We start from the raw sequence: 25,870 nt of genomic DNA on the forward strand, positions 1-25,870 counted from the left end.
CAAGTGTCAAAGGAAAAACAGTGTATGGGTGGCGGAAGTGAGGGGTCACCACTTCAGAGGGGACGAGCCTGGGACCACCTCTGCACCTCCCAACATCACTCGGTCAGAACATTTGCACCACACTGTTCGTCTCCGCCCTGTGGTGCTTGGGAGCCAGCCCTCTCCTCATTTCCCACCCTTTGACCTTCCTGGAAAAAAAAAGGTGCGAACACCGAGGCCCAGAGGTGCTAAGTGATTTGGCCAAAACCACACAGTGAATCAAGGGCTGAGATGGGGATTAAACGTGGATTTTTTTTTCCCCTCCCAATTGAGGGTTACACATGACAGCCAAAATATAAGAACCTGTCCTCAGGGAAGAAGTCAGGGGGAAGCGGAACTGAAAGGACTCTTCCTCCCTTGATCCAAGCACATCACTGTAGCTGCGATGTTGGTAACGGTATGGAGATATATTCGTCAGAGCTAGCTGGGTGCAGCCCTGGAAATAGGAACCTAGGCTCAGAAGACTGGACTTACCTCGTGTAATCTTGCACAAATCCCTTCACCTTTCTGAGCCGCAGGTCCCTAACTCCCAAAACAAGGCCCATGATTCACGCTGTGTAAGAAGGGTGAGAGGACTAAGTGAGATAATGCACAGCGCACTGCCTGATGGTGCCCAAACATTACAGAGACTGGGAGCGCCGTGTTCGTCTCTGTGTTCCTGGTTTTTACAACAGTGCCTGGCCCTCAATAAATGTGGATCAGATGGAAGAATGAGGTCAATCTTTGCATTTCAATGCTGTGTGCTTGTGTGATGGTAATAATAATAATGTGTGCTTGCTGTTTATCAGCTAGCACTTCCTTTCCTTTGTGGACACAGGCACTCCTATTACTATCTCATGCTTTTACCCCTGGAAAAATGCCTGAAAAAAGTAATCTCTGGATAAGAATGCTTTAGTAATAAACCCAATACGTAGGGTGACCATATAGTTTTTGGTCTACATGGGGCCAATTTGGGAGTGAAAGGCACACTAGTAGGAATTATGCCTGGACAACAGGTATAAACCATGACTATCCCAGGCAAACAAAGCTACCTGGGCACCTTTGGGCACCATGCTGCTCAGCGCTCTCTTGCAGAAGAGAGCCCCAAATCCTCCGAACCACACCGACACCTATTATCTAGTCAGACCGTGGACAGGGTCCCCCACCTTCTTATCTCCACCAGCCAAACCTATTGGGAGCTGTGTTCAGCCCAGTTCCCCACCCTTCCATTGCCCTGAGAGTGTTCTAGAATGTTTGTACTGTTCCAAACATGAAAACCTGTGGCACCTGCTAAGGACCTGTCGTGAACACTGCAAAACACATCCATCCATCTTCCGACACTATGCCAGTTCAGGGATTTTTTGAGGGGCCCCATCTCTCATTAGTTTCAATAGGCTTATGACTGGTCCCTCTGCTTCTGCTCTTTCCCGCTTTTGGTCTATTCTCAGCCAAGCAGCCTGAGCGATTCTGTAAGAAACATAAGTCAGATTATGCATCTCATCTGTTCAAAGACAGTGGCTCCCCATCTCACTCAGAGAAAAACAGCCCAGAAGGCCCCAGCCTATTTAGCCCTTAATTATCTCTCTGGCCTCATCTCCTAGGACTCTCCAAACGCACAGATGTTCTGGCTTGTGCCCACGTGAGGGCCTTTGCACCTGCTCTTCTCCTCCTTGAAACACTTGCCCCTTAGATATTCATATTACTTTTTCCCTCACCTCCTTCAGGTCTTTTCTCAATTCTCTCCTTTTCAAAGTCCTTCCCTGGTCATCCTATAAGAATGGAACACCCTCCCTTGTCACTCAGTCCCCCTTCCCTACTTTCTTCCTTAGCACTTAGCTTGCCAAATAGATCATATGTATTACTTATCATGTTTATTGTCCAACCCCATCAATCTCTGTGAGAGCAGGGTTTTAGTTTTTGTTCTTTACTATAGCCCTGGTATCTGAAACAGCTCCTGGCACATCGTCTATGCTCAATAAATATTTGTTATGTGAATAAAGAACTGACTGAGAGGAAACATAGCATTGTGGTTAATGTTTGGCCCCTAGAGTAAAAATCCTGGGTTTTAATAAAATACATAGGAGAAGACATAGGTACTCAATTTATAGATCTTGGTCTCAGGGAGGGTTTATGAATTTGACCCCAAAGACAAGGGAAGTAAAAGCAAAAATAAATGAATGGAACTATATCAAACTAAAAACTTTCTGCAAAGCAAAAGAAACCATCAACAAACAAAAAGGCATCCAACGGAATGGGAAAAGATATTTGCAAACAATACTTCTGATAAGGGGCTAATATCCAAATTATAGAAAGAACTCATAAACTCAACAACAATAACAAAAAACCCAACCAATTCAATTAAAAATAGGCAGAGAACCTGATTAGACACTTTTCCCAAGAATACATACAAATGGGCAACAGACATATGAAAAGATACTCAACTCCACTAGCTATAAGGGAAATGCAAATCAAAACCACAATGAAATACCACCTTACACCTTTCAGAATGGCTGTTATCAATAAGACAAGAAACAGTAAGTGTTGGAGAAGATGTGGAGAAAAGGGAATCCTCATACACTGCTGGTGGGAATGTAAATTGATACAGCTACTATTGAAAATAGTATGGGGTTTCCTCAAAACATTAAGAGTAGAGCTACCATATCACTAGTAATGCCTCTTCTGAGTACCTACCAGAAAAATTTGAAAACATCTATAATAATCAAATTGACTGAATGGCCAAACAGCAGAACGACCGTCTGGATGATCTTCCAGACAAAGCCTGGGCTGCGAGGGCTGGGGCAGCTGGAGCTGTGAGGGCCTACTCTTGCACAAATTTCGTGCATTGGGCCTCTAGTCCTATCTAATAAAAGAGTAATATGCAAATTGACCATCACTCCAACACACAAGATGGCCACCCCCATGTGGTCAAAGATGGCTGCCCCCATGTGGACACAAGATGGCCACCACAAGATGGCCAGCAGGCGAGAGCAGTTGGGAGGGACCAGGCCTGCAAGGGGGGGAGCAGTTGGGGATGATCATGCCTGCAGGGGAGGGCAGTTAGGGGTGACCAGGTCGGCAGAGGAGGGAAGTTGGGGGCGACCAGGCCTGCAGGAAAGGGCAGTTGGGGAGTACCCAGGCCTGCAGGGGAGAGCAGTTGGGGGGAACCAGGCCTGCAGGGGAGAGCAGTTGGGGGGACCAGGCCAGCAGAGGAGGGCAGTTAGGGGTGACCAGGCCTGTAGGGGAGGGCAGTTAGGGACAATCAGGCTGGTAGGGGAGTAGTTAGGCATCAATCCAGCTGTCAGGAGAGTGGTTAGGGGGTGATCAGGCTGGCAGGCAGAAGCGGTTAGGGGCAATCAGGAAGGTAGGCAGGCGAGCAGTTGGGAGGCAGCAGTCCTGGATTGTGAGAGGGAGTCCGCCTGCCTGTTTAGGCCCTATCCTACTGGGCCTCTAGTTTATCCATAAGGATATATGTACCCCTATGTTCATTACATCATTATTGTCAGGGGCCAAAATATGGGAACAACCTAAATGTCCTCCAGTGGGTGACTGGATGAAGAGGATGTGGTACATACATACAATGGAATACTACTCAGCCGTAAGAAAAGATAAAATACCGACAATTGCAATAATATGGATGGATCTTGAGAGTATTGTGCTAAGTGAAATAAGTCAGACAGAAAAGGACAAGAACCATATGATTTCACTCATGTGGAATATAAAACAAAGCAACAAAAGAAAGAAAGAAAAAACACACAAGAAAAACCTTATAGATACAGACAACAGTATGGTATTTACCAGAGGGGTTGTATATGAATACATACTCCAGCCAGACAGGGAGGGGAGAGAGAGTAGGTGAAGCCATCCCCACCTGCCAGCTTCCTGTCTTTGCCTACTGATAAATAGGGGATACTCATGGCCAGATTTTCCATTCCTCCCCATCCTGGCGCCCTCTGTCACTCAATTAAAAAAAGATAGGAGAGGACCTGGGGGAGGGGCAGGTGGCCTCTGCTTATAAAGCCTGTAGCTGTAGCAGGGTGAGCACACTCAGCTGGCCTGCCCAGTCCTCTGCCTATCATCCCAGCAGATTTAGCTGCTGACAGCTGCTTGGGACTTTGCTGCCAGGCCCTGGCCCAGACTGCCTTCTCTCCTCTCTCTCAGTGACTCCCCAGCCACAGCGCCGCCATGGCACAGAAAGAAGAGGCCGCCGAGGCGTCTGCACCTGCCTCTCAGAATGGCGAGGATCTGGAGAACCTGGACGACCCCGAGAAGCTGAAGGAGCTGATCCAGCTGCCCCCCTTTGAGATCGTCACAGGGTGAGAGCTGGTGTGGCCTGGGTCCTCCTCCCTAGAGGAGCACAGGCTGGGGACAGGCTGGGGGATTTGGGACAGTAATAGCAGGGGTCAGGGTCAAACTGTAAGAGTGCGCAGGTGTGCAAGGTAGGGGCTGCTGGGGACACAGCAGCAATCTCGCTTGGCTTCTTGGGGTGACACCAGGGACCCTCTAGTCAGGGGAGGTAGGAGGAGTTCCTTAGAGGCAATGCAACCACCGCTGAGGCCTCCTGGTCTTGGGACATCACCTGCCTCTCTGTTCAGTCCCAGGGAACCTGGAAAGGACACTGGCACATTTAAATGTGGCCCCAGTCATAGGGCCTCCTCCCTCCCTTCTCTCTGCTTCCGAGTGGGCCTCTCCTCTATCTGCATATCTCCCTCTTTCCTTTAGAGCCTCCCTCAGGAGGAGAAGATCCTAAAACAGGATCATCCTTCCCCAGGCCTGAGTGAGAAGCATTTTTGTCCTTGTTCAGTCTTTTCTGAGTTTCCCCAGGGGCTGTCCACCTTCACCCCCAAGGAAACAGGTCACAGCACAGATAACACAGCTTTGGCCAGGAGCTTCTAGACAGAGGAGGGGTCCCACCCCTGTAGCCACAGCCCAGCCCGGAGGAACCAGGACCCAGAGCAAAGGGTGAGGAGGCCCCACGGAGGGGCTGCTTACAGGGTCCTTCTGTCTTGTCCACATCGTGCGTCTCTAGGAATAGCACCAAGTGGTCTTCCTCCTCTTCCCTCTGTGTCCCTTTAAGAGAAGACCCTGCTAAGCTTCTAAGCAAAGAGTAAGAGGGAGATACGTAGGGTCACATTTCCATCCTGAGCCAAGGTTTCCTCCCCTGGGGTCCAGCCATGCCCACAGGCAGAGGAGTGGTCGCACTAAGGGTGGAGGCGTGGCACCTTCAAGGGGCAGAAGGATCCCTGGGTGGCAATGTGACCTGCCACTTTCAGCTTGGCAAGTGGCTTTCCAGTCCTGCTTCCGTTTTTTCATTAGTAGCATGAGCAAGTTACGCTAGCTGATTTCCAAGCTCCCTTCCAACTCAGGTATTTTCCAATTTCTAAGCGAACCTGAGGGAAATGCATCCTAATCCCGGAGGCAGGAGTTCAGGGTAGAGCGTTCGCCCATGCCCAACCAAAGCCGCCCTCAGCCAAGGATTTAAAAAGCAACGGGCACAGATGAATATAGACATAGGGGCCGCCGAGAGCTGTGGGCCAGCGGAGTCCTCGGTTCCAGGAGCTTGCTATGGAAGGAGACACTTTTTCTGCCCCCTAGCACGCTGGTGCACGCTGTCTGGGTCACACAGACGAGCACACTTGTGCCCACTCTGTGCAGGCTGTGATCTCCCCACACAGGGACAGGGTAGGCTCTGAACAGAATCAGACTGTGTTTGTTGAGTTAAACGGGCTTTGGAGTCCCAGGGTGGTGGTTCCTAAAGGGTTAAGTCCTCTCATGTAACTTACATAGGTCCAGGTCTTTATCAGCATGGCAAACGTTCACAAGCATGAGCTCATTCAACCCTCAGCACAGTTCTAGGAGAGGGAGCTATAGTATTGCCACTCTCAGACGGGGAAACTGAGTGAGGGAGATTGAGTGATTTGTCCAGGACCTCAGAACCAGTAAGTGGCAGGTCGTCTGACTCCAGCCAAGTGACCTTTCCACTGTTGTCTTATTCATTCTGGTTCCCAGGTTTACCAAGCAGAGCTCCACCTGTCTCCATCTGCAGGGCAGCATGGTTCAGAGGCTTTCCCTGACCCATGGCTCAGAAAAAGGGTCACAGGTCGGGCAGCTTTCTGGGCAGCTCAGGGGGGAGGTGGAGCCCTGAGTGTTTCCTGGCCACAAGTGACAGCTGTGGAGAGCTGTCTCCTGGGCCCCGGGGGTAAACAGGCAGCTTAAAATAGCCCAGAGGTGCGGCTATGTCTATGCAGGGACAGGATGAGGGAGTGACTTTCCTCTCCTTCCTTCTCCAGATGCCCTAGAGTCAAAGGAGTCCCAAGCAGGTCCTCTCCTAGCCTAGACTCCCACAGGGGTGGGTCTGACCATACTGCTCCTTAGAAGGATCAAAAACTAGCAGAGAGCAGGTGGCTTTTCAGCAAACAGTTTGAGGTGAAAAAGGAGTATTGGATAGGAATAGAGAGAGATATCCTGCTTGTCATGATTCTGGTTTGAAGAGGGCACTCAGGATAGAAGCAGACCTAAGACCATCCTATATAACAAAAGCCTAATATGCTAAGTGTCTGGTCGACCAGTTGGCTGTTCAACCAATAAAAGCATAATATGCTAATGATATGCTAAGGCCTCTCAACCGCTCACTATGATGTGCACTGACCTCCAGGGGGCAGACAGTCAACTAGTTGACCAGTTGCTATGACATACACTGACCACCAGGGGGCAGATGGTCCAACTGGTAGTTTAGCTTGCTGCTGGGGTCCGGACTATCAGGACTGAGCAAGACAGGCCGGACACACCCTGGAGCCCTCCTGAAGTCCCTCCCTGGCTAGCCAACCTCCTGTGTCCCTCCCCAGCCCTGATCATGCACCAGTGGGGTCCTTCAGCCTGGCCTGTGCCCTCTCACAATCCAGGACCCCTTGGGGGATGTCGGAGAGCCAATTTCAGCCCAATCCCACAGGCCAGGCCAAGGGACACCACTGGTGCACAAATTCATGCACTGGGCCTCTAGTTATCAATAACATGAAGGAAAGTGTTAGAAGGGGGTCTAAAGCTGTAGTGGTGGGCCCCTGCCAGCTCACATTGGCTGAGAGTCAACTGTGCCATTTCTTTTCCCAACTCCAAGTTCTTGAAATCGCAGTAATGCAAGTATTTACAGAAGTCAGCAAAGTTAGAAATGAGGGTCTTTTCACTTTCTCTCAATTTGCTGGGTGCTAAGCTAGCACACCACTGAAAGACAGGAACCTCTGAAAGTGAGAGGAAGAGTAGAGAAGGGCTGAGGCTGGTAGTGCTAAAGATGGGCTCTGAAAGATAAGAATTGAGGCCATAAAAAGGCCCCATCCATCAATGCTAGGTCTAATTTCTTGAGCAGCAGCAGTTGTTCAAAATGTGAGGGGTTCAGTTACTCAACCTATCTTTCAGATGAGGAAACCAAGCCTCAGAAGGATGAGTAATTTGCCGAAAGCTAGTGGATGGAGCAGGGCGTGCACCCCAGGATTGTCTGACTCCAAATCACACTGTGTCTAAAAAAACCATAAAGAGGAGTCTTTTATAGTCAACAAATATTTGTTGACTAGGAATCATTTATTTGCTGCCCATTTCCTCTACTACTATTTAACTTCCGTAAGGATAGGGATGTTGCCTTTTACTGGTAACTGCTTTGTCCCTAGCACCAAGAATAGTACCCAGCTCCTAATAGGTAATAAATACTTGTTTTTGAATAGAAGAGTGAACCAATGAGGAGCACCTATTGTGTGTTGGGCTCTCTGCCAGGCATTGGGATAGGGCAGTGGTCGGCAAACTGTGGCTTGTGAGCCACATGTGGCTCTTTGGCCCCTTGAGTTTTTAGCAAAGGCCAGCTTAGGAGTACCTTAATTAAGTTAATAACAATGTACCTACCTATATAGTTTAAGTTTAAAAAATTTGGCTCTGAAAAGAAATTTCAATCGTTGTACTGTTGATATTTGGCTCTGTTGACTAATGAGTTTGCCAATCACTGGGATAGGGGATTAATTGCAGGGGAACTTCTCAAGGAGAGAAATTCAGGATATATGAAGACCCATCTGTGGTAGGCCCAGAGAGGATTTCACTGGTGCCTGGCTGCCTCTGGACTCAGCATGCTCTAGGGAAGCACTGGGCCACCAGGATTCGTTGTGTCCTCTCTCCATCCAGTGATGGGTGACTGACTGTGGCTTAGCCTGGCAGCACCTGTTTGTCTGTCTTTGCCTCTAGTTATTTGTGTATGATTTTGCATGAAGCTGAACCTGTTATTAGAGGGGTTATTATGGAACAGAGAAGAATGGCACATGCAATGATTTCCCTTCTGAACACTGCTTTAGCTTCCAGTAGTTTACTCTGGCCGTGGGACAAGGCAGGGTTCAGAGGAAAGGGACAGGCAAGGAGTGAGGGGCCTTCATACCATTGTTAATGCCACAAGCCCCTCACCCCTTACCCTGGACTCTGGAGCATGATGAGAAGGCTTGGTCCATAAAGAATAGAAGACAGGATGGTATGGCTCAGTGGTTCAGTGTAGACCTATGAACCAGGAGGTCACCATTTGATTCCTGGTTAGGGCACATGCCTGGGTTGTAGGCTCAATCCCCAGTAAGGGGGCATGCAGGAGGCAGCCAATCAATGATTATCTTTTATCACTGATGTTTCTATCTCTCTCTCCCTCTCCCTTCATCTCTGAAATCAATAAAAATACATTTTTTAAAAAAAGAATAGAAGACAGCACTGACTCTGACCACCCTGATCTCCTCTCCAATGAGGGACAGTGGAAGGTCAGAGCTCAGTGTAAAGGCTCAGTGTAAAGATGGTGCTGCTCAGGGAAAAGGGGTGGACTCAGGGCCTGCCTTGGTCAGAATCCTATCCAGAACTGCCAATCAGGAGCAGGCAGCCCACCACACCCCTTCTCAGTGCTAGGAAGTCAGTCTGTTCCAACTCTCAGCTGCTCCCTGCTCCTCCTTCAGTTGAGGCCCACTTTAGCATTCACTTTGAAAGTTGTCTGAAAATGGAAAAGGAACCTGAAACTGGCAATTCTGCCTCTTTTGAGCAGGTCTAGTGAAAGAAAGATGAAATGAGTCAACACTCAGTTACCAGTGAGTGGACTTTCCACTCCATGGATTATCTTGGAGCAAATATTTAATCTCAGACCAGCATCTACTGCCCTCCAGGTTGCTTTTCACTGTATAGATTTTTGTTTAGGAAACACAAATGTTTTTAAATGTGCACATGGGGATACACACACACACACACACACACACACACACACACACTAGAGGCCCAATGCACAAAATTCGTGCAAGGGGCTCGGCCCCCACTACCGGGACTTTGTCTGGAAGGTTGTCCAGAAGACATCCAGTCTAAAAATTCGTGCACCAGGGGTGGGGAAGGTTGTCCCTCAGCCCAGCCTGCACCCTCTCCAATCTGGGACCCTTCGGGGGATGTCCGACTGCCAGTTTATCAGGCCTAAACTGGCAGTTGGACATCCCTCTCACAATCTGGGACTGCTGGCTCCTAACCACTTACCTGCCTGGCTGCCTGATTGCCCCTAACCACTCTGTCTGCCAGCCTGATAGCCCTCTAACCACTCCCCTGCCAGCCTGATTGACACCTAACTGCTCCCCTGCAGGCCCGATCACCCCCAACTGCCCTCCCCTGCAGGCCTGGTCGCCCCCAACTGCCCTCCCCTGCCAGCCATCTTGTGACAATGTGGGGGTGGCCATCTTGTGATGACGTGGGGATGGCCATCTTGTGGCAGCCATCTTGTGACAACATGGGGGCGGCCATCTTGTGATGGCATGGGATGGCCATCTTGTGACACGAGGGTGTGATGGTCAATTTGCATATTACCTCTTTATTATATAGGATGTGTATACATATATATTAGTATATATAAACATACATATATGTGTATATACATACATATATGTGTATATATATGTATACAAGCACACATATGTATATATACACACATTTACTCACATCCCTTCCCCTCCACCGAGCAGACCATCATCCCAATTTTTTCTAGATATCTGGAGTCTCAGTTTCCAGCCTAGAGAATTACAATGCCCAGTCCAGTAGCCTGGGTCTAAGCAGATGAAGTGTGAATGGCCTTGACTGCAGAAAGTATGAGAAAGTGGTACTTAAAGATGCTGGGGGTGGAAATAATGCTGTTGGTTTCTGTGCCTGAAGAAGCAAGTGAGCCCAGGTAAAAAATTCTACCATCTGCATCTCTCTCCTGACCACCACTCCAACATACACACACACACACACACACACACACACACACACACACACACCACTTTAGCAGTAACATATCTGCTGGGGTTCAGAGTATAAGTAAATGTGGTCCACAGGCATGTCATACTACTTAGAAAAAAATGTTTGTGATAATTTAAGAAGTGTCACTGTTTCCCACTTCTACCAGTGGGCATAATAGTGTTGGCTTATTTTGTGATTCTGTAATGTCACCCAAGATGACCATGTTGTCTTAGCTGCCTGGGGAAGTTTCAGAGCTCTACCAACTGTCCCCCTGGTTTCCCTAAAGGGCCCAGCTCTTTCAGTCTTTGGGAATTCCCAAAGAACATCACTTAATCTTTATGCTCCTTCCAGAAGACCAAAAAGGAGAAGCCAAGCAAACCCAGTCTCTGAGGAAGCCCAAAGAAAGGCTGGGAGCCAAGACCTTCCCTGACTATCCTTTGCCCCTTGAAAGCACTTCCTTCCCTGAGGCATCTATTTTGTCTTTCTATTGTCTCTGCTGAGGGGCAGGGTAGACCATGAGGCTGCTGGCCAGAGGGGTTGGAAAATGTTATTTATAGAAGTGAACTTTCCTCCCCTCCCTTGGGTTTCACATTTCTCTCCATCCTCTCCCCTTGCCCAGGGAAGGAAGAGGGAAAAACACCAGCGCTTAAGAGAGGCTGAGAAAGCAGCAGTCTCAGACCCTTGGGCCAACTGGCAATTGCATGCTGGGCCAAATTCATACTCTCGTCCTTGGGCTGTACTGGGCCAAGTTGGTGCAATACTTCTGGGGGTTCCAGAAGGAAACCCGAGGAACCACGGACAGCCATTGCTGAAGCCCCCAAGCCAATCACGAAGTCATGAATACAGCAGTCCTCCAATAACCATGTCTTTTTCAGCAACGTTTCATTATAACATTGATGAGATGCCATTGGAACTTAAATCTTGTTCATATCACTTAGCCTATGGTAAAATTAGTTTCTTATATGTTGTTCTGCTTAAAGTCGCAGAATTTATTGACAACATGAAGTGAGGACTTCTGAGAATCTATCATCAGGTGGCTCTGGATTAGACTTGGGGTGGGGTGTAATGGGGTGGGGTGGTCTGGCAAAAGGCCTTGAAGAGCAAAAAAGGATTTGGGCAAGAAAGGTAAGCTCTGTGCTTCTTGGAAAGGAAAAGCCACTCTAGAAGAGAAGGGGTCATTCAGCAACGGAAAAGTTCAGGAGTGGTCTGGTGGGGTGAGTTTATTAGAGAGAGCTAATCCCAGCAGGGGCTGAAAGAGGAGAGGGGCAGCATCAGGTCATCCGTTCTCCCAGAACATTAAGTAAATAATAAACACATCCAGCAAGGGACAGAGGGGGCTTAGAGAGCTAAGAATAGCACCCAAAGGAATCCCTGGGGCTGGGTCCTCAAACACATCCATCTCTGAAGTGGAAACTTAACTTGCGAGCAAGGGACATGGAAACTTGGGGAGAATAAAGTTGGTGATGGGAGGAAGGGAACACTGCAGGGCAGCAGCTCAAGTTCACTCAGCTCTTTGGCACCTGCTGCTTACCCCTAACAAGCCACGGCTCTGGGATGCCAGGGATTCCCCTGCAGCCTCTCTGGGGAAACAGAAGGCAGGGAGAAAAGCAACAGAGAAGTTAATAGTTGCCTCAGGATATCTTCTGGGGCAGCCAGAGACATTGCATTTTTGTTTTTATTTTTATTTTGAGAATTGTTATGAGTTTATTTGAGCCAAACTGACAACATCTGCTGGGGAGTAAGATCTCAAATGCTCCCCAGAGATGACATTTTTAAAAAAGAAAACATTCAACCTGTCCAGCTGGTGCTACTCATCCCCTGCTCTCCCTCTGGCATTTTCACGCTCTCCTGTTACAGCCTCCTTGGCCTTCAAACCTGCACAAATCTTGCTATTTTAGAAAAACACCCCCCACACATAAACATAGAAACAACTTCAACTCCGATGTCCTCTCTAGTAGTCTGTCTGCACTTTTCTCCCCTTCTTCTTACTACCAAACTTTTCAAGCCTGGCTACAGAGGCTCAATGGTTGAGTGTCGACCTATGAACCAGGAGGTCACATGCCTGGGTTGCGGGCTCAATCCCCAGTAAGGGGGCATGCAGGAGGCAGCCAATCAATGATCCTCTCTCATCATTGATGTTGCTATCTCTCTCTCCCTTTCCCTTCCTCTCTGAAACCAATAAAAATATATTTTTTAAAAACTGCACCTTTTCTGCTGCTCTCCTTTCCTCTTCGTCCATCTCCCCTTGAAGCCACTGGACATATTCACCACCAAGTCTGGTTTCCTCAGACACCCAGAGGGCTGTCTCTATTTCAGGCTTTCTCCAGCTTCACGCTGTCTGCTTAAAGCCACCACAGTCCTCTGTGGGCATGACTTTTACTGTCTTTCTCTCTTTTCTTTTTTGTGCACCATTCCAGAAGTACTGCAACAGATAAACAGAATAGACGGACCAAGCTCCTATTCCACCTCCCTGCTCCAAAATTTCATTTAATACAGTAGGTCCTCGGGTTACGTCAGAGATCCGTTCCTACGGCACGACGTAATGCGATTTTCGCCATAAGTCGGAACCCACCTACATAAGCACCTACATCACTCACATGGAGCACATACACAGCAGTAATGAAGTGACACAGTAAAAAAAATAAAAAATGAAATTAAAAGATAACAATTCCTGACCTTTATTTGTGGTAAAGAAATAAAAAACATAAAGCACATATGTACATGCGTCAAAATAACGGAACTTTTTTTTTTATAAACAAATGGGAGATGTTGACATGTTGACATAACCATGAAACGACGTAACCCGAGGACTGCCTGTATATCGTCCTTGGGTAGAGGCCGTATCCAATATTAAACCGATAAGAACAGATACTACCCTCGATCTTAGCCCAAGAGAAGTGATTTATTGTGTCTTTTGTTACTCAAGAACCTGTAACGATTCTCTATTGCCTCGTGAATCAAGGCTAAACTTTCAAGAGCCTTCATATGTCCTTCACTCTACCTACTCATTTTTAGCAGTTTTCTATTGTTTGCAGCTGCCTTATTTACATCTCTCCTGCCTAGCTAGAATCTAGCTGCAAGGTTATAAGCATCTGGAGGGTAGGGGCCAAATCTTACAAGCTAAATCATACCAAGATACCCTTAGGTAGTGTGGCCTCCAAGATAAAAATTCTAGGACAACCTTCCTTTCACCTGAGGGAAAAGTCAGGCTTGAAAAACAGTCACTAGGAGAGCCCGGCACTGCAAACTGTAGGCCATTCTATGGGGAAGATGTGATATAATGAATGACAGAGAGGCGGAATGAAGCATGAAATATTCTGCGAAATCTTTGTCTTGCTGTGGTGAGAAATTTTACTAGTATATGCTTGCTACTTTGTAAAATTACTATTTGAACACAGTTTTTCAAACGTGGCCACAAATTAGGATCATCTGGAGAGCTTTTTAATATGCTGTTGCCTGGTCCCTCCTACCCCCCAGATGTTCTGATTTAACTGGTTTTGTGTGGGGCCCAGGCATTACTGGCAGAGCCTTCTAGGTGATTCTAATGTAGAGCCAGGTTAAAGAGACAATGACTTAGAACGCAGGCATGTGTTGTGCACAGCAAATGTTGGGTTTGGAGACCCTTTCTAATGGGGAGACCAGAATGCACACCTCACTCCAAATTCTCCCTCCTCTCTAGAGAAACCCTTTGGGATGCTTTCATGCCTTTTTGTCCCTCATGCTGAGGAGGTCTGGCCCTAGAAAGAACTCATCATTCTCTCTTCTTCCCTGTCCCTTTGTCTTCTCCACCCCACAGGGAGCGGCTGCCTGTTAACTACTTCAAGTTCCAGTTCCGGAATGTGGAGTACAGTTCCGGGCGGAACAAGACCTTCCTCTGCTATGTGATTGAGGTGCAGGACAAGGGAGGCCAAGTGCAGGCATCCCGGGGATACCTGGAGGACGAGCATGCAACTGCCCACGCGGAGGAAGCCTTCTTCAACAAGATCGTGCCAACCTTCGACCCGGCCCTGCGCTACAACGTCACCTGGTACGTGTCCTCCAGCCCCTGCGTAGCTTGCGCTGACCGCATCATCAAAACCCTTAGCAAGACCAAGAACCTGCGCCTGCTCATCCTGGTGGGGCGCCTCTTCATGTGGGAGGAGCCCGAGATCCAGGCTGCTCTGAAGAAGCTGAAGGAGGCTGGCTGCAGGCTGCGCATCATGAAGCCCCAGGACTTCGAGTACATCTGGCAGAATTTTGTGGAGCAGGAAGAGGGCGAATCCAAGACCTTTGAGCCCTGGGAGGACATTCAGGAGAACTTCCTGTACTACGAGGAAAAGTTGGCCGACATCCTGAAGTAGGCACTGCGCTCGGCCTCACGTGAGTCATGGCACCATTACTCCATTAACTGGGCAGAAGGCTTGAGGTCAGGTGGAACCAGTGGCATTAGATTTTCCTTGGGACAGACTTTTCTGCTTTGGGTTGACTGTAAAAACATTTTAGAAGATCCTGCCTCCTTTTATTTCCTCTAAATTCCTCTCCCTAAATCCTTTTCCCTCCTACTCTTTTATATCAGACTGACTTTCCCTTATAACATGGAATCGTAGGGGTGACAGGAATCTGAAAGCTTTCGTGAGACATGACTTTCTGTAGCAAGGTTTAGATGGTGTAAGAGCCTACTACTGGAAAACAGCCTAGAATATATTTCAGTCCCCTAAATTGCCCCCATCGGCGTGTATCTAGAATTAGTCATGTAGATGCCTTGCTCCCACCTCCATTTGCAATCCTACCATTCCATTTTTTCCTCTAAAGCATGTGTTTCATTCTATTGGGGGTAATTTTTTTTTCTCATTTTTGATACCTTTGAAATTCCCCGATTTTTGGCCAGAGCAGCTTTCATGTTTTCAAACAAATGATTCTGCTTTGAGGGAGACCATTACTTGCTGTGTGAAAGTATAATGCAAGAACATTTTTCCAATGTTGAAAAGACCTCAGCAGAACTCAGAAAAAATGCTGAATGCAGGGATGTGGATAATATAGCAACACGCTCTTCCGTGCAGGAATGTTTAAAGGGTTAAAAAGATGTTTGTAAATTAGGCAGCCGCTCAGAAGTAGCCTCCTACAGATATCAAGATGTGATTGGAGAACTGGAGGTAAAAATTAGCTATTTAAGCAAATAATTAGGACACAATTAAGGCCGATTTGGCTTCTTGCTGAGGGTAAATTAGACTCTTACAGAAACAGGCCAATTACCCTCAGGAAAGAGGGTAAAGAATTCTTTACTATCTTTTTTTTTTTTAATTTGGTCTATTCTACATTGCTCCCATAGCAAAGCTATGTATGACTAAGTCCCTTTACTAGGACTGACTTACTGATCAAAGTCCTCCAGTAATTGGGAATGGGTCTTCACCACCCTCTTTAAGCAACCTTAATTTTGGAATAACATATTACTAAAACACAAAAGAAGCATGCTTCCATGAAGTTATTCATTTTTGGTGTCTCTGTTCATATACTTAAGATGCATCTCATAAACATGTTTTGAAAATATCAATTTCTGGAAGTTGATGTTGGCAGGTGTTTGCTATTAGACATGCACTCAGGGTGCCTGGTCATCCTCCAGACCAGCGGTCGCCATCCCAGGGTCCGTGAGGTCCAAAATGTTGGCGACCGCTGCTCTAGATGAGCATTCGCCAATCCATAAAGACAATTTTCAGCCATTTCTTACAAAAAACAGGACCCATTCATTGAATTCAGTGAGACTATGGTCAGGTAATGTCACGTGATACTCTTCACATCCTATCTAATAATAGAGTAATATGTAAATTACCATCACTCCGCTACGCCCACGATTGGGCGGCGGGAGGCTGGGGGGCGGGACTCGGGGTGGCCTATCCGGCCATTGAGAGGCACGGATCCGCTGCCACTGACAGGGGCTACCCTGCTGTTCCCTGTGCCTCTCAACGGCCAGATCCGCGGCCGCTGAGGGGGCCTGCCGCGGACACCCAGCTGCGCCTCTCAACGGCAGGGTAGCCAGGTGTCCGCAGCAGCCCCCCTCAGTGGCCACAGCAGCCCCCCTCAGTGGCCGTTGAGAGGCGCAGGGGGCGGGAGTCCCGCCCCCTGCGCCTCTCAACAGCAGGGTAGCCCCCCTCAGCGGCCGCAGACCATCAAAAGTGGGGGAGCTGGGTGCCTGTCTGCTCCGGCACCAGGCCTTTCAGAAGCCTCCGCCAAGCCGGAGGCTTCTGAAAGGCCTGGTGCACAGCAGACAGGCACCCAGCTCCACCGCGAAAAGCGAAAGCATGTAGGGGACCCTACACGTGCATGATTCAATCATGCACTGGGCCTCTAGTATAAAATAAGACACCACTTTCAGTAGTAATACATTCAGATTTCTAAGGGTGACCTCTGAAGATACAAAATTAGCTTTTAAATTCCTTGAATACTTTATTAGAGTAATTATAAACCCTACATAGATTCTACAGAAAGACTAGTAGCTTAATTTTTAACCCTAGTATACTTCTTAAACATCTTTCAGAGTCATGGGCCACTTCTTCCAGCTGCCTAACTAGCAAGTCCTCAGGGATTTGTGTATGTTGTCGTTGTTTTCCCCCATTAAGTCAAATGAGATAGCTAAGTCTGCTATAAAAATTAAGCATTTCAGGGAGGATTAAATAGAGCTATTAATTTTAGATAATTGAGGGTTGTACCTTATGCTAATCTAAACAGAAGGAAAATAGATAAATCAGTTTGATGGAAAAAGCCCATTTCTAAGTCAAATTTTTCTTAATAAAATATTATTGGACATTTTCCACATTATAAGCCTCTTTCCATTAGTGGACATACCTATATTATCTGGACCCATTATTAACATGTTTCCCTGTACTCTACTTGAGTTGCTCATGTTCCTGAAGGAAAAGGTTAAAATGTACTAAGTTTTTTTAAAAAAATGGCATGAAATAGTTATCTAAAAGACCAGAATAACAACTCTGCTTAACTAAAATACTCCCAAGAAATAGGCATTTGCTAAAGAAAAATTTCCTCATATTTCTTATTCCATCTTTTTAAAAAATGACAGACTAGGATTTAGCCATGTATTCAACTCAAAAGAACAGAGTTAAAGCAGATCTCTTCTGGGGTTTTTCTGTGTGAACCATACCAAACATGAATGGAACAAATCCAACCCTGGGTAAACCAGAAGTCACAGGACACAATGGAGAAATTCCGGGACTTGGGGAAGGCACACAGAAAACGTAATTAAAAAAGAAAATTCTTCATTGTTTGGGGCCAGCATGGCTCTCAGTAACATGTTTTCTGTTTTTTCAAGGTCTGCCTGCTGCTAAGAGATGGCAGTGACATGTATGGCCATCTGGGACATGCCTGACTTCCTAATACCACTTGGAGCTGGACAACATTTAACACCAACCAATCCCACTGCACAAGGCCCTCTCAGGACTCAAAATATACTTCTCATGCTATAAATCATTTTAGCTGTGCCTCTCTTTCTAAGGCTGCTCTTGGGAAAGAAGAGAGTTGCAAGGAGAAATAGCAAACATATATGGGCACCAGGCATCATGGGTCTGAGGGTCCTAATTATTCCCCCAAATGGGCTGCTTAAGGCAAAGAGCCTCAGACCCAACATCTGTGCACATTTCTTAAATATGTCCAGAAATGCATTTATGTTAAGTTGGTCTTTTTTTTAAAGAGAAAAAAAAGCAGCATTAATAAAAGTGGTGTGGTTTTTCTGTGACCAGGTTTTTAAAGAAACTTGGACATTTTGAAGTTAACTATGGACAGTGATGAAGTCCCAGGAATAGGGATTTCCCAGGCTACATTTTAAGCCACATTTTAAGTGGAAGGGAAGCTTAAACCAGAACCTGCCTAGGCAACACAGGATACTAACTCTCCTATGTAGACTTCTCATTCTGGTCTTGACCTTCCTAAAATATTTCCTTCCAAGATACCTCAGTAGAGGGTGAAACAAAAGGCATGGGAAATACTTACAAAATATCCATATTTTGTCCCAATAGCCAATAATAAGTAATTAGCCTCTTAATTAGAGGTGAGTAGGATTTTAATGTTCAGATACACAATATGAGGAGTCAACATGTGGTACTTGATGGTGATGGCAGGATGATATCAAAGTCTCATTTCTTAAAAGATTTGAGTCCTATGTAGAAGTAAAATTTCACATGTGAATTGCTGGGTAGTTGCCAAACTCTAACTAGTTTTCCAGGAATAATGTGCTCATTCTGATTATCAGGCAATGCCTTTCTCCAGGCTTGGGGTGTGATAAGTCATCGGAATTTGACCCCAAGACTATCTACAAATAACAAAACATTTTATCACATCCCTGCTGAGTCCAGGAATTCCACTTACTGCCAGTTCTCCACAAAACTAAGCTTTGTTAAAAGAATCATGAAGGTTCTTACTCCATGAGAAAAAATTGCCCTATGTAGAAGCAGCAATGTTTTGACACAAGTGTTAAGATTTATGTGCATAGTTAGCAAAATATTTTAATTCTAAGTTTTCTCTTATCACCCATTCTCATTTTCAGTTTTGTGTATTGAGACATTTCCTTCCCTTCTTTCCCCCTCAATTTTACTACTAATAATGAACAGAAGCAAAGCTTCTTTAAGAAAAGCCTTAGTCTAAAAGTTTGATCATGAACTTGCTCCTGCACTACCCCACCCCAACTACATGGAGAACTTGTCTGTTCCACACAGAGGTACAAAAGATGTGAAATTCTTTTTTTAAACTGCTGTCTCCTATCAGGCTGCAATGTGGTAAGAACACAAGTCTAAAGTACAAAGGTTATATTTAACCAGTGCTCTCCTGCTGTTTCAACAAGCACATTTTAAAATCCACTTCTTGTACACTTGAGAAAGCAAGTCCTATGAAGGCCCAGAACTCACTCAAGGGAGAAAAATCAATAGTAGGTCTGGCTGTTTTAACTCATAACACCATAGTACAGGGGACGGGAGTGAGGGGGGCGGGGGGGGGTGAGTAACAAGAGATGAGAAAACCACTAGTTTTCCCAATACCTCTGAGAGTGAACTACTGGCTAAACTCATGAACCTTCTTCTCCCACACAAAAACAGGAGTAGACAAAGTGCTGCTTTCTTAGCTTAAGAAGAGGATTAATATTTACTGCTCTCCATCCCAGCTGGTTATACCTTACTGTCCTCTGGAGCTTAAAAACAAAGAAACCTGGCCATCTTCCCTAGCCCCCCTACTACCAAAACAGAAGTTTTTTTGGAAATGAGTCTTTTTTTGAAGAAGATTCATATGGATTTTGTTGAGAACAATGAGTCATTACTCCTCAATAAGCACTTTGCCAAGCATTTACCATCCATTATTTCAGGACTGAATTCAGAAAGGTTCAATCACAAACTATGTAGTGAACAGAAGAGTTCACCATGAGTGGATTCTAAAATCCTGCCTTTCCAATAAGCTGACCCATAGATGCTGTCCATTCTGTTTTTCACCTTGCTGCCTTCCCACTGGACCCCTCTCTGATTTTTCCAAATTAAGTTGTAGGTGAATCCTCCATTATCCAAGTCCAAAATAACACAAACGTGTACAGAACCTCACTGTAGCCCAAGAAGATATTTATTTTCCCACTTTTCCCCCCACAAATTCCTTGTTAACAATGTAAAAACCCATTTTTGTAATTTAAACAACAAAAGAAACACACCTCAAAATTCTTTCCTAGGATGAATTTGAGGACATAAGGACAATATAAAGTAAATGCACAAATGACAAAAGATGCAAAATTAACTGAAATGTTCATTTTTCCTAAAATTTCTCTTAAACAGCAGAGAAGTAGAATCAATGCTGCCACCTAGTGGCAAGCCAAACAAATTACGTAGCATCCTGAGGCAAAAAAGGATCATAGGGCCCAACACCTGGTTCCCTGCCTAATATTATCAGGCTATTACCTACCTTCCTGAAAAGAAAAGAAAAAAAATCACAGCAACATTTCCCAAGCAATCCCTCCTTCAGAGTCCCAGTCCAATCATGGGAATACAGAAACCCAAGCATGGCCTGTTGGCAGAAAATTTCACATGAAACTTCCCTCTGATCATTTTTAAAGTCAGTTTGCCCAGTCCTATGGCCCAGTAGGAATGACACAGGAAAACACGGACACATCCAAAATGCTCATCTGTTCAGAGTGTGTACACAGTAATTCTGATGTCTGTTGCCTCAAACACCTCCTCAATTATTGTGGATACATTTTCCCATTGCAGACGATCAAGACCACACCCAATCCTGAAAAAGATAAAACATCTCCATTGGTTGCGATGAAGGTATCGAGGAAATCAATCCTTCTCTCTTCCTTTAGGCTGCATTCACCCAGAGCATAAGAACAAATTATCTGACCTCACACTATAGGCAGCCCTGGTGGAAGCTTGGAATTCCTGTTGTGAGTCACCCAAGGCTGTTCCTGACAGCACCAACATCCCACAGCTGTCACTTCTCTTTTACCTACTTGTTACCACTTCCCCATTGTTTCAAGCAACATTTAGCAATGTATAACTGCTGTGACATGGGACAAACACTATCCATCTATGTCTACTGATGAAAACTAGCTGTGGGAGGATGGGAAAAGACTGGCATTTAAAAAATATACTTATGATCATGGAAAGTTAAGCAAGATAAAAGAAAAAGAAGACAAAGGACAGGATCCCTGCAAAAAAAGAAATCGAGATGGAATGCTGAGAAATGTCAAGCTGACTGCAATTCAGTTCTTTGCAATACCCTGGTGAAAAACCTTTATTGACCCACAAAACTCTATTACCTAGCACCTTTCTTCTAAGATGTTACTTTATTGATCCTCAACCTCTCTGGGGGGGGTGGCGGGGGGAAGAAAGGCTTTAAAATGCTAATCTCATGTAATGTGATGATTAAGTCCCTGAAAAATATTGTGATTTAAAAAAAGTTTATGATACATAATCTTTAAGTATATTGAAGACCAGTGTAAGACGAGAGACCCTGTAGTCACTTAAGTAACTTAGAGCTTGAAATAAACCTGCATGTATGGTCAGCACTGACTCAAAACTAGACTGACAGAAAGAAAGGTGAACCCAAGCTTATTTCCTGAAAAGGATACAAAGGGCCTACTGAAAAAAACCCAATGTCATTCCTTAAGTTCCCAATAGGTAGTGTCTAAAACATTACATCAGGGATATATCCTCTGGCTACTGCCCAAGGTGACCATCAACAAGCAGGCAGTTTAAATGGTAGAGATCCTTTACAGCTTTTTTTTTGCACAGGATTAACAGGTTTGGGACACCTGAAGGGGCCCAGAGGAAAATCACAATTGCTCTGTCTTGGTTCTTAAGCTTATACTGCTTCAGGAATAGAAGCTAAGATTCAGGCAGAGGATTCTAGAAATTTAACAAATGTGACTGAACAATAGTTCCTCCCTACTACATAGGTTGAGGCAGGTGTGGGTTTTAATGACCAGCTCCAAGTCATTCAACCCAAGCTAAGAAATGGGTATGCTTTGGCCTAAAGTCTGGCAACTGGTCCACTGGTGATATTTTTCAAGTTTTGAAATTTGTCCACCTTTAAATTAAGTTAGTATTTTGGATTAAGCTTTTAAGTCATTTGTCTAAACCCCACCAATCAAGTCTTCACGTAGGGCCCTGGATTTCCTTGCCTGGGCATAGAGAGGTCTGTGACTCCATTCTTCAGACAATGGGACTTCATGGCCTCTAAACTCTTCTGTAAGTTTTCGTAAGTTGGCTTGTGTGAAGCCCTTTTCTTTGTAATCTGAGTACAAAGAAAGAATTCAAACTTCTATTAGTCCAAAATGATAGCCAAAGAGAAGCCATCACATCTCCCAACATCCTAATTAAAACAACAAGTGTATTTTTATAGAACAGTCTAAAGCAGGGATGACAAATGTCATACTGTCCCTTGCAGTTATGGGAGGCCTTCAGGAAAATCAACTAAATAGGGCCTGAGAAATTCAGACACTGCCAGGTAATAATCTTTCCTTCTCTCAAGCCCAGGAGGTTAACAGGCTGTGCCTATTATGTATTGTTTTTAAGCAAAGTAGGTGAAAGTCTTTGTGCCACTTCCAAGAGATAAGCTGCATATCTGTAACAAGAACCCATACCACCCAAAAATGTCCTAAGTCTATTTACTTAGAAACTATGCTTGCTTGCTTTTTGTTTCTCTATAAAAGAACAGAGACAAACTGGTAGTACTCCAAATAACACTGAAGTCCCAGCAGCCTTAAAGACAGCATTCAAAGACAGGACACCACTTAGTGTGCTGTCCAAACCAAGCTCTTAGTGGGCTGGCTGTAAGTCACCAGCACCATCGCCAAGAAGCCACACTCTTTCTGGGGCCGAAGGCTATGTGGACAGGGAAGACTCCCACAGAGGCAGCAGGCAGGAAAGCAGCTGAGTGCATTTGATAGGGAAGAATGAAAAACTGCTTTGGGCAATGTCTCAAGACATTATAGTTTTTCTATCTCACTATGAGGAGGAAGGAATTCAAGTATGAGAGGCATCCTTAACTTTCCCAAGTCTTAGAACACAGGCCTTTGGAAGATGCCACAGTACTCCTTCCCATGAAGCTAAGATGCTTCTTTTCTAACCCGGAGCTCCACACACACAGCCTCACCTCTGGACCCGAGTTGGCATGAGATCAGAAGCTTTTTGACATGTTTAGTTGTCTAGAATGGACTATCATGATCAACACAAATTCAGTGCAGCCTATCTGTTCACCAGTCCTTAGAACATATTGAGAATAGGCCCCATCTTACCAAGTAATATATGTATCGCCCATCTCTCTTCAGAACAGCCACTTCTCCAGATTTCTTTTCTAAGAAAAAGTTATTTAATAGTAGAAAGAAAAATGAGAATCAAAACACTGATCTCCATTCTTAGATTTTAAAAAAATCTTTAGATTGGTTTACCTAAACCTATTGTCTCCTATGAACACTTTGCTCCTTATCAGCCTTCCTAAATACTGTATTCCTGAGCATCCAGCTTTCTTAATCATGTTTTCTCAACCATTTTCCTCACACCCATCTCCTGTCCTGCTCCTATTTTCAAGTACACCCTTACTGTTCACTTAAAAACTTGGTCTACTGCCTAGAAATGTTTTAGAATATACAGCATTCTTCCTTTGCCAAATATGTTCATTTTTACATACAAAGAGCTAATGTCTAAGCATTATGGGGAACATAAGTGCACAAAAAAGTTTCTAATTATAAGCTTTCCATCAAGAAAAAGTGTCATGTTCATATACAACTACAATACAAAGCAGCAAGAAATTGTTTTGAAGGCTGGGATCAGAATCACTGGTGGAGAAGGTGACTGAATAAGCCTAGACTGTGGTCTGAGCAACTGCTTCAGAAGCTCCACATGACTCTAATACACCTCTGGTTTTAAATCACTGGCAGGAAATGAAAGGAGGGGTTATGGAAGGAGGAGGATACTAAACTCCTAAATACAGTATGGGTAAACAAACTAATAACTGGATTTTGCTAAGCACTTCAGAATAATTAAGGTTTCCAGAGAAGTGGAGCATTATCAATAGAGCTTTATGGTAGAGGAAGAAAAGAATAGAAACTTTTACAAGAATTCAAGCTTGGCGTAATAAAGGACCCAAACTAGAGACTATTTTTGTGGAGGAAAAACTTAATCTGATGAGTACAATAAAAGTACTCAGTAATTAGGAACCTCCTCTTTACATGTATATCTTGTTTAATGAGTGTAACAGGTCAAAAGATGTTCCAGCCAGGGAATAAGAATTAAACTGTTTTCAAAAATCACGTTGAGCCCTATCCGGTTTGGCTCAGTGGATAGAGCATCGGCCTGTGGACTGAAGGGTCCAAGGTTCGATTCCGGTCAAGGGCACATGCCTGGGGTTGTGGGCTGGATCCCCAATGGGGTTGTGCAGGAGGCAGCCAATCAATGTCTCTCTCTCATCATTGATGTTTCTGTCTCTCCCTCTTCCTTTCTCTCTGAAATCAATAAAAATATTTTTAAAAAAACAACTCACGTTGATTTAACAGTTCCTGCACCCCTCCAAATTTCTTCTTGAAGAGGACAGCTATCCCAGCGCCCATCCGACAATCCTCACTGATACAGTGGGCTAGAGAGTCTGTTTTGGGGCATGCAAAAAGGTCTCCTTTCACATAGGTGATCTAAAACGTGCAAATGGGGAAAATGTTTTATTAGATGCAGAAAAACAGTTACTTGTTTTCCTTTACAGTATCCACCACCCCTACCCACCTTCTTGATTAAAAGCCAAATCCTTAGAATTTAAGCAGTTAACCACACGAATTAAAGCATATGTCAAAGGAAAGTGATGGCTGGTCTCTGTCTAGGTTGCATTAGCCTTTCTAAAATAAATCAGCTAGCGAAAAAAGAAAGACAATTCAATTACTGGTTTCATTAAAAAGTGTTTATGTTTTTGACCTCCATTATTCTGAATTTCAGTTCACCATAAGTTAATGGTTATTACGCACTCTGCTTCCTTCTGCATCTTCATTAGGGCTGCCGGCCATGATACCGAGTTGCTATCTCCAGAATTTAAATATTTCTTCAGCTATGAGGAGGGAAAAGTAAAGAAACATGCTTAGGCAGCCTGAATATATTATATTCATATCGCCCTGACCACGCATTATTTCCCCCTTCCCCCGCCCCCAACTTATATCACTGAATGTGACACCGTTCAGCCTGAGCAAATAAATACTAGACTCCCGGGGCCGGGAAGAGGGAAATGCCTTAGGTGGACGGCTGCTGTGCCCCGCTCGCATTTCGCGCTTTCCCGGGGCGCCCGCCCCGCCCTCCAAGAAAAGGCGGCCCTAAGACACGCCTCCGCCTTTCCCAGCGCCTGGCGGACCTAGGACAGCCCCGAAACTCGGTGGGTTTGGCCTAAAAGAAAAAAGGAGGGACTTCGCGCGGAGGGAGTGTGCTGCCCCGCGCAGGAAGGAGAGGGAAGGCGGCCTCTCCAGGCTCACTCCCCTCTTCTGGGGGAGTAGGCAGGAGCCTGGAGCAGCCTCCCACCCTCTGTCTCCTACCCTGCAGCGGGTCAGCGAGGGTGCACAGCCTGTCCTTGGGTCCCGTGGGAAGGAGCGAGGAGGCTCGCTCTAAGCCTCAACGTACCGGGGTTACCCTTCACCTGAAGTCGGCCGTTACGAGGTCCCGCCCCGCGGGGAAGGGCTTCAGACCCGGCCCTGGTAGGTTGGGAACAGCCTACGAGACCAGACGCGGAACCAATCCCGCCACGGCCCTTGAGTACGCACCTAAGATGGCCGCCCACCACCTGGGAGCGACGCGGGAACGAGCCCCTCTAGCTAGCTAGCCCAACCAGCACTCTTTGGTGATGGCCGCCGAACTTCCGGCGGTAAATACCGTGCAGTCTCCCGCCGCCACCCGAGCATGCGTAACGAGACCGCCACCTCGAGCGGGAAGGAACGGCGCTTGCGCATTAGCCCAGGGGTGTGCCTCTCGTGGCCGCAAAGAAAGGGGTGGGAAGTTGGCAGACGAGCTAGTTAGCGCCTGCGTAGTAATATGTCCAGGGCTGTGTACTAGTCGAAGGGACGGGCGCACCTAGAAGACGCCGGCGTAGTTTTTCCGTAGGGAGGGGTAGCTATTCC

The 25,870-nt window shown here is 45.8% G+C and overlaps 2 protein-coding genes and 1 pseudogene across 8 annotated transcripts; 1 reads left to right on the top strand and 2 right to left on the bottom strand.

Annotated features, from left to right (window-relative positions):
- The first annotated feature begins 4,072 nt into the window (after window positions 1-4,072).
- On the top strand, window positions 4,073-17,972 carry APOBEC2 (apolipoprotein B mRNA editing enzyme catalytic subunit 2). Its single transcript, XM_008151937.3, has 3 exons — window positions 4,073-4,331; window positions 14,066-14,628; window positions 17,570-17,972. The coding sequence occupies exons 1-2, from the start codon at window positions 4,201-4,203 to the stop codon at window positions 14,607-14,609; spliced, it is 675 nt and encodes a 224-aa protein (XP_008150159.2). The 5' UTR covers window positions 4,073-4,200; the 3' UTR covers window positions 14,610-14,628; window positions 17,570-17,972.
- Window positions 12,936-13,171, bottom strand: LOC129150662 (U2 spliceosomal RNA; annotated as a pseudogene).
- Window positions 17,973-19,836: 1,864 nt separating the features above from the next.
- Window positions 19,837-25,821, bottom strand: OARD1 (O-acyl-ADP-ribose deacylase 1). Of its 7 annotated transcripts, none has more exons than XM_028161170.2 (6): window positions 25,626-25,821; window positions 24,737-24,816; window positions 24,268-24,412; window positions 23,024-23,082; window positions 21,908-22,020; window positions 19,837-20,514 (listed from the first exon to the last, which is right to left on the bottom strand). In XM_028161170.2, the coding sequence occupies exons 2-6, from the start codon at window positions 24,773-24,775 to the stop codon at window positions 20,412-20,414; spliced, it is 459 nt and encodes a 152-aa protein (XP_028016971.1). In that variant the 5' UTR covers window positions 24,776-24,816; window positions 25,626-25,821; the 3' UTR covers window positions 19,837-20,411. The 7 variants fall into 7 exon arrangements, with proteins under 7 accessions (XP_028016971.1, XP_028016970.1, XP_028016969.1 ...); XM_028161169.2 differs by lacking the exon at window positions 25,626-25,821 and adding an exon at window positions 25,517-25,617; XM_028161168.2 differs by lacking the exon at window positions 25,626-25,821 and adding an exon at window positions 25,393-25,509.
- Window positions 25,822-25,870: the final 49 nt, after the last annotated feature.

This window comes from Eptesicus fuscus, chromosome 10 (assembly GCF_027574615.1).
Source record: "Eptesicus fuscus isolate TK198812 chromosome 10, DD_ASM_mEF_20220401, whole genome shotgun sequence".
In the NCBI taxonomy this organism is placed as follows: Eukaryota; Metazoa; Chordata; class Mammalia; order Chiroptera; family Vespertilionidae; genus Eptesicus; species Eptesicus fuscus.